The sequence below is a fragment of the Pagrus pagrus genome (assembly GCF_965226575.1).
Source record: "Pagrus pagrus genome assembly, chromosome: 7".
In the NCBI taxonomy this organism is placed as follows: Eukaryota; Metazoa; Chordata; class Actinopteri; order Spariformes; family Sparidae; genus Pagrus; species Pagrus pagrus.
The window spans coordinates 6,177,893-6,191,007 of record NC_140191.1 but is presented as its reverse complement, the minus strand read 5'-3'; the positions used below and the strand labels follow the sequence as shown (position 1 = coordinate 6,191,007).

Here is a 13,115-nt window from a genome sequence, read left to right as displayed (position 1 = left end):
GCGAAAGATTTAGCACCAGATACAAAGGATGTGAAAAGAGTGAGTCATAAACCTTTTTTTGCAGACAAATGCAGAAAAAACAACCAATGACTCAGTTTGCAAATGCCTTTTCACATCTACAAACATTTTAGGGTAGCTGTAAAATAAAGACTGCCGTATTTGGAAATGGCATGACCTACATGATGACGCAATATTCTGATCTCAAAAAAGACGCAGTAACAGAAAGCCCTGTCTTTCAGCTATACTGACCAACAAACAGCAGAAACAGCAAAAACCCCTTTAATCAATAATTTAGTTCCTGTACTGCCACCAGTCCCTGCAGTTTAACCACGAAACTGCTCTGAGCTTGTCCTTCCGAGCTGCCTGATGTTAACATGTGGCACACAAGAGGACCTTTGTCTCAGTGTTGGATGGCATGACTTTATGACCTGAATGGCCCAGTGTGGTTTGTTTTCACATACGCTTTGTACAGTGGTCAGGGGACAGCTGGTCTGTCTGAACAGGGAAAAAATAATAATATTGTGGTTGTTTGTAATAAGTGTGGGAAATAAAAACTAACCACAAGTCCCTTTGGCATCTGTCTGATAATCACATTACGAGTTGGGTTTTTTTTTTTTATTACAAAACATTTTTGTTGGTAAACTCAATCAGCCTTCAGGGTTACTTCAAAACTAAACCACAATTCTTTCTTTTTATTAATGATTTATCTTGCCTGTAAATGCAAAAGCAAGTTTGGGCAAAACCAGGAAGTCCTAATGGATCTTATTGTCTGAAATAGGGCTTTCTAAACCTCCCCGCTGTAGAAGAGCAAACATGACTCAGGATGGATGTGTGGACTTCCATCTTTACCTCACAGGGCAGGGGCAGCCAGGTGACCGTCATGTAGCTGTGCAACATCTGGAGCTTGGCCTCCAAAGAGAGAGCCACACTGGGAGGAAGACAGAGAGACAAACAAATCAAAGCTCAGCGAGAGGAGAGCAACACTTTGTTCCAGAGCTCCAGTGGACTTGTGGAAATGTCATTTTAATTTTTAGTCATTTTTTCACATTTGAAGCTTCTATTGAGGTTTTTGAATGAAGCTTTGAATGTCTGTAGAATTTTTTTATAATTAAAAAATCCTCATTTTGAATAAAGTGATTCATCGGATTAAAGGTACTATTTGTAAGAAGTAGATTTTTGAGTCTCATTCTCGACTCGTCAGACGCTGACGCATTGGGATTGTAGGTCGGGCCGGCCGCCATCTCAAAGCGTCAGTTTTTGACGAGTTGGGAATGAGACTCAAAAATCAACTTTTCTTACAAATAGGACCTTTAAATGAGATGTCTTGATGCAACACAAGGGAATTTTATTTGAAAACATTCAACAACTAAAATGATCACAGAATGTCAAGAAATAAAAGTTTTGATGTTATGACATACATGTATTGTGTAAATTGTTTAAATTGTGTAAATAAAATGCTCTGAAGTTACTGGAAATGTTCATATCACAAGAATCGGACACAATCCCACACAGCAGCAACCATGTGCAGAAATACCAGGTTTAAACAGAATGAACAGGCACGCTAAAAAGAAGCTGCACACAACTGTTGATGTAGAATTCGTATTCCAACATTATGGATGAAGCTTCGAAGCTTAAATGTTCTTACTGCATGACAGTACTGAGACGGTCATGAGCTGGATTATAAACAATGTAAGTAGACAGAGTGAATAGGAACCAAAGAAAATAGAGGAACATGCAGAGGTAGTCAGGAACAGAAGAAACATAATGGTGAAGCTAACCTAACACACTATATAATGCTGGTCCTCTTCTTTAATGTAGACTGATGATAAAACTAAGATTTAACTGCTGCTGCTTCACAGCAGGTAGTCTGGATGGTTTCAAAATGCACTAAAAGCATCTTGCTGCTGTGCATTCTTACTCTGCGCTAGCCTTTTAACTAAATGACCTTTTCCAAACAATATTAAAAGCCACTCATGTAATATTATCTCTGTCCTCCATTTCATCTGAATAAGACATCCACAGTGTCATCAACTGACGTAAATGAGGTGGAAGGTTATTTTTATCCAGCTGCTATTTTGGCGCTCCTTCCCCTGGTCCATTCATAGAAGGTATTTAGAGCTAATCTTATTGTCACTGGCACTGTCGCTAATCTGGAGTCAGGGATCAATCCCTACACGCCAACTCTACGCCCTGAAGGGACAGCCGTCTATAAGGGCGGACACATCCAAGAGAACATCCACCACTCTCGATTTTATCTGCATCAGTTATGGCCCCTTCTGACGTATCAGTTTGTCAAAGGCACCTTATGAATACATTCGACCTGACAGACACGACTGGATGTTAATGCGTAAGAGTTGTTTTTAGAAGGAGAACATACCTCGCCAGCATCACGTTGTCTGTGTCATCCTTGCCCCACTCCCAATCTTTCCCAGGGTCCACAGCAAAGTGCAGAGGCAGCATTTTGTGCTCTGAATCAGTGAGAGGAATCACGACTGCTGGACGAGATGGGGAGAAAGTATTCTTAGAAAAAAGATAAAATGCAGCACTCTGGATTTTCTGTAGACAGAAATACTTCTGAGTGCAATCAATTTTTTTCACTTTCTATTTTAACATTTAGCCAGACGGGTCTGACCAATATTGTTTTTGGCTGGTCCGATCTGATATTTTTAGACTGGTGAACAATTGAAAGTCTGGGCAACGTCTTAAATTTCAAGGTTACGCTTGTAATGTTTGCACGAACCTCAGTGTAAGCACAATTATTCAGTGCTTCTCCAAAATTCCCCTCTTATAAGTGAAAAACAAAAGAAACAGCATTCAGACCGACCTAGTAATGTAATCACTCAATACAGCTATTGATAAAATGTCAAACCTCCAGATTATAACTTCATTAGTGGAGCTTTTATCAAAATATCATTCACCTTTAATACTAGAAGGAGGTCATTAGCTGCTTGGTGATGTGAAGCCAGTGAAGATTCACACCTCTACTCAGTTTGACTACGGTTTACCTGCCACTGAAAATGCACAAATTCTTTTGTTGCATCTCACTAAGGTTGCATCCTCAATTTTCTTTATCACTGTACATGGCTACTTTTTCATTGTTTGATACAAGCAGACAGATAAATCCGAGCTCCCTATGTATCAGGAAAGTTCTTGTAGATCTCTAGAGAGAGAGAGAGAGCTTAGAAGTCTAAGTCTACAAAATAGTGTCTGTCTAGTACATAAACATTAAAAACAAAACATACAGTAAATCACTTTGCAGTGCATTAGTGTGCTGTAATCTTCAAAAATAAGCCTTTTCACTTAGCAGCTCTAAGACAGGGCACTTCAAACATCGCATACTCTGCTGCACAGACGTCTCTCAGATTTGGGTGGCGAACTGCGTTGACTGCGCCGCCTCAATGCTTGGTGGTTAACTAGGCTGTATTCATTATGGTTCCAGACCTTAGCTAAGGGTGGTTCCTTAAATTTGTTGTCTGACCAAAGTATTTAAATTTTTGAGGCAGATTTTAAACACAGCATGTGTCTTGTCCAGTTCATGCTTCCCACTAAGTTAATAAAATCAGAAATATCACCAGATGTCTGCTTTCAATTACTGGTTGCATTTTTCATCACTCGCTGCCTCTCTCCGACGTATCTCCCGACAAGTAACGTTAGCCAAACGTTCAACCAAAATTAAATCAAAAGATATCAACATTGCAACAAAACGTTATAAATTTACTGTCGATGCAAAATCTTCCACGTCTGAAACATGATGCCTTTAAGAATCAAGACATTTCCAGACCACTAGTGTCGAGTTGTAGAGATCACTGAAGATATGCAGACGCTCAGTGGGCCTGAGTCATCACTCTTTAATAAATCATGATGGTCAATATTAAATAAAGACTGAAACGTCAAGCAAAACTACAAGGCTGAGAACAAGGCTGAGAATGTGGGAACTTGTGCTATTTACTGTCAGAAAACTCTTAACCTCACACACAGTAAAATATGACAATTATTTGTGGACTTTTTCATTTTTCAGCAAATCATTTTCAGTGTTACATTCATAATTGATTTGCTGTGATTCATGGCTTTAAAATGTTAACTGCTTACTAGAAGAACTGCTCATGAAAGAAAAATCAATATTCAGATGATCATAAAGATGAATGACGCAGGGTATTACCTTGCTCTTTGGAGCTGTCTTTCTGCTCCATGGAGACCAGGGCAGAAAAGTGCGCCTGGTCGTACGCCAGGACCAGGGGCGAGCGATGGCACTTGGCAGCTGGCACTTCCAGTGGCAGGTAGATGCCTCCGAACGGGATGGGAGCAAAGGCTAGGGAGGAGTTACAATGACATTAAACATCTGAATAACACCACCTCAGCACTGTTTCCGAGAACACTGGGAGGATTTGCGCCAAAGAAATGAGCTTTCCCTTCTATTAATAAATCAAACCAATATTTTACTGACTCGCTTACAGTTTTCTGCCAATTGTGCGTACTGCATTGATTCCAGACTGTTATTCCACTGAAGTGTCTCAACAGTGTAAAACAAATTAATAGCTGCTACAATTATCAAACTATTTAGGCTGCCGCTTCAGCAGGAGTGCCGTAGGTGGCCATCTGAAAAATGTATGAGTGTCTACACATTTGATTTATGCGACAGAAATGGGTCACAAGTATTTGGCAGTAGTTCATATTGTTTGTTTTAACCAGCTTGAGATACCAGATGGGTGGTGTTTACTTCATTAGGACAACTCAGGCAGGCCTAAGTCACTGAGAACTAGTGTTTTCTTTCAAAGACTTCCTCATGATTGTCTGGGTTTTCTGCTAAAATTCTGTTTATGATGAACGTGGTCAATGTGAGATTCAGGACGGATTAATCATATGATGAAGTGAAGTAAAATACAACGAAACATGGTGCGTGGTGCATTAGCAACGTGAGGCTTCTGGTGTATTTACCCTCTCCTCCGGAGTCCCTCAGCATGGTGTCGGCCACCACCACTATGGGCCTTCTGAGGACGTGAGCCAACACGAAGACGTGAAACTCCTCTAAACTCTCATAAACCGGTTCATCTGAGGACTCCACCCTGAAGACAGCAACAACACAGCTTTGGTTAACAGAAACACAATTGTTTGTACTGATACAAAACCAGAGATAATTAAAAATCCAAGTAGATTGTACATTTTTATCCGGTTTATCAACGGATTCCTCGGACTTAATATACCATGAATTGTAGAGTTTTTGGTCGGTCATATAAGAGTATTGAGAGACGCCCGAATTTAAACTTGTGTGTAAAAATGCAGTCATTATCTACTCCCTCATCAGGCCGATGGAAAGTGGAGTGAAGTTTTGCAAGTATTAATGGAGCTTCACAGCAAAACAGCACTCTCCTAAAGAACTGAAGTGGATGGGGACTTATTTAGAAATGTAAATAAACTGCTAAAAAAACAAAATAAAATGGCTCCATTCAGCTAATCTGAAGTAATCCAAGTTTTCGGCAGTCCTTAGATCCACAAAATTATTTGAAAAGACAATATTTACACCCTTTTTAAAGCAAAAAATCTTGCTAAGATGAGCTAAAAGTGTTGGAATGCAACCCATCAGAAGTTTGTACAGAGGCTCAACTGTGCGTCGGTGTTGTAAATGTTGTCTTTTCAAATCCGTTTGGGATCTCTGTGCTTCCAGATGCTCGCTGTACAGCTCCAGAAATGTTTTGTCGACTACATTCCATCAGCATGAGTGTGAGCAGATAAAGACTGAATTCTCATTTCTGGGTGAACTTATCCTTTAAGAGTCTGTATTATAGAGCTTTGTCAGTGTATTTAACCCACCAGACTCTCACCACAAACAGCAGATTGACTAAAATGAGGGCCAGCCACTCGGTTCTGATTGTTTGTTCATGAATAAAAACATGAGTGTGACTAAAGCATGCGTCGGGTTAACAGTCCCCGCATTGTCCGAGCCAGACCTTACCCGTTGGTGCCGTTGGTGCTGTAGTGTATTCTCGGCTCACTGGAGGCAAGCTTCAACAGTTCATTCCACTCTTTCTGCCACTCCTCCTCCGTGTACACCAGACCAGACTGAGGAGAAAGGAAGGACACACAACACGCACACAAAAACACACACACACACATTTGCCATTTAGAGAGGGAGTGTCAAATGTCACAAAAGCATGCACTGACGTTATGGCGTCTTAACACAAGGTTACACACTGACAACTGAGGAAAGAAATTTAATCAGAGCCTTTACAAATCTCTGTGTCGTTCACACAGTAGCTACAGAAGCTTTGTCAATATCATGCGTTTAATCTCCATATATGGACAAAAGGAAACCGCTTATTAATACGCTCCTTCCTCAGAATCAATGTCCCCGTTCACCTACAGTACGTTCGCATGAGTAAGCTGCCTGGTGCAGCTCCACTGGATTGATTTGTTTAAGGACACCTCAGTGGTAGCTGTTGAAGTATGGGAGAAAATGAGGCAGTCATTCGTGTGGCATCTCCTCTGTGGGTGTCTGCACGCTGTCTGCAACCACTTAGGAAAACATTCTTAGTTTGCCGTTACGCTTGCTTTCATGGGGAGAAAGGTCATTGTGCTCTGGAAAAAAAGGCTCTAAAGATCCTCTTTTTGCCTTTGTAGGATGATGGAAGTGAAGTGCAGTGCATACACAACCCATGTAATCTCTTAATGGGGTTTTGATAAAGAGTATCAATAGTAGGTAGAGATACCAGCAGATACAGATAATATAGTTCAACAGTGAGTGGTGATAAAGGATCTTAAAACCACGGTTTGCTTTTGATGCAATCATTAGCATGTTGTCAAGGCTGAAAAAGAAACCAAAAGTGCTGATCAACTGTTTAAGGTGATCAAATAGTCAATGAAATGTAAGAAAAAAGTGACAGTGAACTAATGTGACCTTTCTAAAGAGGAAACTGTTTACCAAGAAAAGGAAATCAATGTAAACCACTTTATACGGAAGAGGTCTTGATATTTAAATCCTGCCAAACCTGCTGGGAAAACCTTTAGATGTATTGTTGTTACAGCAATGTACACACACAGTGGCCACTTTATTAGGTACACCAGTACAATCTAATGCAATTCAAGACAACTGCTGTAAAGTCTAATTCAATTTAATCTGTAATGATCACTGCTTTATTTTATTGTCTGACACTGTCATAGTAGTTCATTCAAATGTGTTTTACAGTGAGGTCAGTTAGTGGTCATACTATTAATCAACTGGATACTGAGAGGTGTTTCTACATTATGCCCCCTTATGTATGTAATTTCTGACAACATCAACAAAAACTAAACATTATAAACTTTTTAAAAGGTGGAATTTATGGCAGAGATGTTTGATAAAGTGATCACTAAGTGTATGTTTGCAATTTTAGTGTATTTTTCTGTAATATACTGTTGTAACTCTGTGTTGCTGCCATTCTTGGCAGGCAGGTCTCCCATGTTAAAGCAATCCTTGATCTCAATTGAAGCAACCTGGTTAAATAAAGGCTGGAAGCAAGGAAAGAAAGCCATTTATGAAAGGCATGATGTAACTGACTTGTATGGAATCGGTACACCAAATTACATATATTTGAAAAGTCTGGCTTTGATTATCAAATACAATAATGGAAATCTCTCAAAACTGAGCTGAGTTTTCCAGCAACTCATTGTTGTTCTGGGTTGTTTTCTGTTGCCATGTGTTTTGAAAGAGCTGAAATTACATGGAACACAGAAACTAATCAACAATAGGGAGCTGTGTGCATTTGGCATTTTCAAATGTTTTATTGCAGCCATGTGAACAACTGCAGGAGGGCAGGCACTATCTGGCATACTGTAGGTAGCACTGAAAGGCATTCACTTCTCCCATGTCCCTGAATATTTGTCCCACTTCAACGACAGCATTCTGATCACAAGTTCACAAGCCTCTCTCATACAGTCATCGCAGAGTTACAAAGACGAGCCAGAGAAATGTGCAGCCTCTATAACAAACCTCTTTGTTCTGCTGGGTCTGCTGCCACCTCCACCTGCGCTTCAGTGCCTCTCTCTCCAACCCGTGATCCATCAGCGCGTACAGAGACTTGCGTAGCATCAGGTCCCGGTCATGAAAACCCCACATACCTGCATTAGAAAACAAAACATTTAACACATCAACAGACTCATATGTATAACTGCACTCTGACATGTTTAAAATGCACCAATTATCTCCTTATAAGACCAAAATAAATAGATTTACTGTAAACAAATCAATGAAAAGCTGGATTGTGACTATCTTTTAAAAAGCACAGGTTAAGCACATGAATATTACTTTCACACCTACTGACCAGGAAATGTTCTACAAGGGCTTGAATAATGCCTACACATTAGTTATGACATTATTAATTTTCTGGGCTAGGGCCCCTGAGTGGGCCATAAAGGCTAAGTGAATATGCACTGCAACACTGTAAAATGCAATTAGTGCTTGAACCAACAATGAAGCTCTCTTAATGAACGCTAATGGAGTGTGAACCTGCCCGGTATTGGGGTCTGGTTTGAAAGCTCTGCGATACTCACCGAGCGAGGCTGCGTGTAACAGGCAATTTCCGTCTCCGCTTGTTGCCAGAGGCAGCAGGCTCTGACAGTTTGAAACCACTTTCGTCCACCAGTTCAGGCGACCTGCAGGCAAACAGGAAAAACGTAACTCACCTGTTTGCTTTTCAGAAAGGCCGTGGTATAAATCCAAAACAACTGGTGTAGTACTTTCCAAGAGGAAAAAACCAAAGATAAACATACTGTGTGAAAACTAGATTTCCATGGTGGAAAACAGGCTGTTACATGGATGTATTTTATTAAGTTCTGCTTTTATATCAACAGTCATGTTTTCCCCTACAGGCCTTTATCACAGCAGATATTTTTACTTGTCATAGTAGCAAAAGCACATGTGTTATCAATAATAACAATAGCTCAGTCGGCCATGACAGTGTGACAGCGAGCCACAATACCAAAACCCTGACACCCAAAACAGCGAAATGAAATTGAGCTATCATTAAGTTTATTATGCATCCCCATGCAACTACTTTCCTATTGTGATGTGTCAAAATGTCTTCCCTGAAAAAGGCCTATGGGAAATTAAAATCTAAAATTCCTTAAATTAATTTACACTTGGCTCTACACATCTTCATTTGAATGCATCAAAAAATATGGCTGATTGTGAAATGCTCAATTTTATGTGTATAATTAGGCTTAACTGTTATGTGCTAAGGTTAAAGCTTGTCTAATTATGATGTCTTTCGTTTCTGTATTGTGGTTATAAACTGTTATGGCTGTGATTTAAACAGGATCCCTGCATGCAAATCCAACAGTCTCACATGTGGGTTCGTGTTGCAACAGTTTTCTACAGTCGGTTACTAGATTAATCACCCGAGCAAAAGAAAGTTAATCCCCAACTAGTCTGACAATCCATTAATTGTTTGAGTCATTTTTCAAGCAAAAATATCAAACATTTGCTTCTTAAATGTGAGGATTTGCTGCTTTTCTTTGTTATTTATGACAGTGAATGAAGAGTCTTTGGGTTTCGGACCGTTGGTTGGACAAAAGAAGAAACTTGAAGACATCACTTTGGGATCTGGGAAATTGTAATAACCGCTATTCACAATTTTTACACCCACTAAGGAAGTTGTGTTTTCACCCGTGGCCATTTATTTGTTTGTTTGTCAGCAGGATTACACAGAAGCTACTGAACAAAAACTTGGGCGGAGGAGACTCCATTAACTACAGGGTGGATTCAGATAAAGGGACGGATCCAGTAAGTTTGTATCACTATCTTTAGAGACAGGGCGTTTTTCTTTTCATCAAGATCCATGCATTACTCTCTGAGAAATTAACAAAAATGTTGAAAATCAGGTATATTTGGGTAACTGATATGTATGAGTGAGTACAATTCCTGAGTACAACTATGGGTAGGCAATCAAAGGTAGTTTGAAATTAAGACTGATACAGGGCTATCAAGGCTTTACTAAAGTAACGGGCCCTGGTTGGTGGTTATTCTCACCGGCATGTTCCAAGGCCACCATCATCGACTGCTCGATAAGGTCCCTCTCGATGAAGCCCCGGAAGTCGTCCCGGTACACGGTGAGGTCTGGTAGTTGGAAAGTGCACAGGGGCGTGTCCAGAAGTGGCTCACTACTGGTTCCTCCAGTGCTTGAGACATGAGAGCGGGCCAGGGACACGATGGTTGAACTGGCGTGGGAAATGCCCCTCGACAGACGCTTTTCTGTAGCTGCTGAAAGACAATGACAGAGGAAGTGAAGAAAACAGTTAACAGTCAAGTCAGCACTTTAAAGCATATCTACCAGTGAAATTATGATATGCAACAGAAAAACACAAGTTTGCTGTTGGCCTCACCTTGCACCACCTCATCTTGGCGGTGAAGCACAGGCCGCCCTACCCTCGCCATCTCCTTTTCCGGAGGCAGATACGTCCTGTCTTCAGCGAACGAATACGTCAGGTTCCCAGCATGCACCTGTCGTAGCTGCTCAAAGTCACTGAGGGCAGCGGTGAAATCCCAGTTCTTGCCTACGGACAAGAGAGAAAGGACAGGAACATCCGTTTGAGCCACCAGGTCCATCGTTGACAACCTGAATCCTGTTTCTATGTCGAGCAGATGACACCTCCTCTAATGAGTTTAAATATTTACCACGAGTCGGTGCAACCATAGGCTGTCTTATCTTATGTAAAGGCCACTGGCACATTCCTGCACTCGAGTAAATATCAGAATTTGGAGCACGTCTCGGCTCGCTGGCTTGCTGCTGTTCACTGCATTGCATTACATTTTTAACCCATATTCTTATCTGCAACTTGTGCTGCTGCTAGGCAACAGGAGCCCTGTTGACTCCAGCTATACCTTCCTCCTGTTAGTGTATGATAGTCTAATTACCATTAACAAGCCAGAAGCACTGACTTGAACAGTGGTCATAACATCACCAACTGTCGAGTTCACTCTCCAGCCTAACCCTTTCTTTCTTAATCATATAAAGGGTGGAGGCTCATAAAGTTTAACTTCATTTGATAAAGAATTATTGGAGTTTACAATGTGTCAATTACATCAAACAAATCATCCCACAAGGACAGCAGTGACTAAGACAACTATAAAAACATAAATACTCTGAGACTCACCCTCTAGCAGATCTCTGGCCAATCCTGGTTCAGCTCCAGTGGAACGGACAAAGTCGGACAGGACTGCGTCCATATCCACGGTCATGTGATCATGAATTCACAAGTTTGCGGGTTGTTTCTGGACAGAAAAAAAAAAAAGAAAAAAGAAAAACAAACACGGACTCTGCTCTCCGTGACAGGACAGCCAGGGGATGGGGGGGAGGGGGTCCAGTCCTCTACCTTGTGTTACTCTACCAGCCACACCTGAAAAGAGAGGAGAGATAAAATGAGATTAAACTTGCAGGAATACACTAAACAAGGGGAATAAACAATAGCTTACAAGAAATGAAAGAAGAGTTAGAGCTCGAAACAGTGAATGAAAAGCACACGGATATAAAGAACTCAACATTTTTTCAAATACAAGCCTGTTGTGACTTGGTTGCTTTTAACTTGACACCTTTGGCGTCACCTGTCCCACCCAAGACAACAGCTTTGGCTGCAAACAGGTTTGACAAACTGATGTTCAACTTAGGATGTTTATCATGTGGGCAACTTCATCCTGTTTCTGTGAGCACTTTGTAATTAGCTGTTATATAATCAGAAAAGTCATCAGGATGCATCACTTAAGACGCGTCTATTTCAAAATCTTGACTTGAGACCAATGTGCTTCAACACCGCCTTCAGATGTGACCTGTTGAATATGTAAACAGACTATTTTTCTGCCAGAGAAACAGATCACGGAGGGTCTGAGCAGAAACCTTATAACACTTAAACCATGTGGAAGAGAAGGGAAGTCATTTGTGTGAAGTGTTAAACATGGAGCCAAGATAGAGTTTGCTTTCGCTCTGAATCAGTTGGAGATAGATAAGATATCAAGAACTGGTATCAAATGTCAATATTTGCCTGTTTTTGTGCTGGAGAAATCTGGATTTGGATACAGATAACAGTATTGAAAAATATGTATTTTATAGGTGGGTAAGTGGACCTTAATGTCCTTAATGCCTCGTACATTTTGAAGTCACATCTTGTGAGCAGTGTGAAAGGAGGAAGCAGTGTTCCTTCGAAGAGGCCCCTTTGAAATCAATTAAGACAATTTTACTCTTCAATTTCATGCTAAGCCTAAAGGACCTGCATCAGTTGGGCACTGAAATCAATACAGAAACATTATCAAGACCGGGAGCAAAAAAAAAAAAAAAAAGAGTCAGCATCAATGAGCCGTTGACACAAGGGATGTAGAGGGCAATCAATGCACGGCCAGACAAAAGGCATGAATCAAAGTAGCACTGACTAAAAAGATGTACTGAGGGAGCCAAGCTGAAGCTAAAAGCCTCTATTTCACCGGGAAAGATTCTCTGAGCGTACATTCACTTTATCAGCAGGGCTTTGAACCACATTCAGACAGTCTGTAACATTTGTCCTTCCACAGCACTTTGCTGGCTAAGTATGAAGTGTAAGTGTTTCAAACATCTGGTAAAAAATAAACCCTGCTGATCAGTGTGGGTCGGAAAGCAAGTTAAATCTTCCATCTCAGGGCTGTAATTAGAGACGTTCAGATACTGGTTTTCCTTCCCAATACAGATTCAGAAACATTAACTTGCGTACCGGCTAATACAAGTACCAATTTTATTTTTTAACAGATGTTTACTACTAACCCTGTATGGATGTTACCTGAATGCTAGCATTGTTTTAAGGCCTGGCTCAGGTTAAATCCTCTGTAAAACATGACCAAATTCATACAGAGAAAGAACGCCATAGAACTTTGTTTCATTATCTGGATTGAAAGTCACAACTGAAGTCACAGTTTTCTCACATGTCACTTGCCATTTATGAATAATTGGATATTGGCTATTCGTGCAGTAAAACATCTGTGAAGGTGTATACAGGTGGGTAGTAGCAGGGCCCCGTTTACATGGTATTTGATCAGTGAAGACTTACATACTCACTAATACCAGAGTCCTTCTAGGAGAGGAGACAAAACACTTCTTAAATTGATAAGTCCGTAACTCCAGAGA

At 40.7% G+C, this 13,115-nt stretch overlaps 1 protein-coding gene across 4 annotated transcripts in view; it reads right to left on the bottom strand.

Moving 5' to 3' along the window:
- The window catches only part of otud7b (OTU deubiquitinase 7B), a 39,468-nt gene that overhangs the window by 5,479 nt on the left and 20,874 nt on the right, over positions 1 to 13,115 (bottom strand). The window contains exons 2-11 of one of the 4 annotated variants that reach the window (XM_084358346.1): positions 11,125 to 11,367; positions 10,354 to 10,524; positions 10,001 to 10,231; positions 8,524 to 8,625; positions 7,964 to 8,091; positions 5,951 to 6,057; positions 4,936 to 5,063; positions 4,160 to 4,309; positions 2,378 to 2,495; positions 850 to 928 (exon numbers count right to left, since the gene is read on the bottom strand). In XM_084358346.1, coding sequence (XP_084214472.1) covers positions 850 to 928; positions 2,378 to 2,495; positions 4,160 to 4,309; positions 4,936 to 5,063; positions 5,951 to 6,057; positions 7,964 to 8,091; positions 8,524 to 8,625; positions 10,001 to 10,231; positions 10,354 to 10,524; positions 11,125 to 11,209 — 1,299 coding nt within the window. In that variant the 5' untranslated portion in view covers positions 11,210 to 11,367. The remainder of the gene's footprint in view (positions 1 to 849; positions 929 to 2,377; positions 2,496 to 4,159; positions 4,310 to 4,935; positions 5,064 to 5,950; positions 6,058 to 7,963; positions 8,092 to 8,523; positions 8,626 to 10,000; positions 10,232 to 10,353; positions 10,525 to 11,124; positions 11,368 to 13,115) is intronic. The other 3 variants (XM_084358347.1, XM_084358348.1, XM_084358349.1) reach the window with 3 other exon arrangements.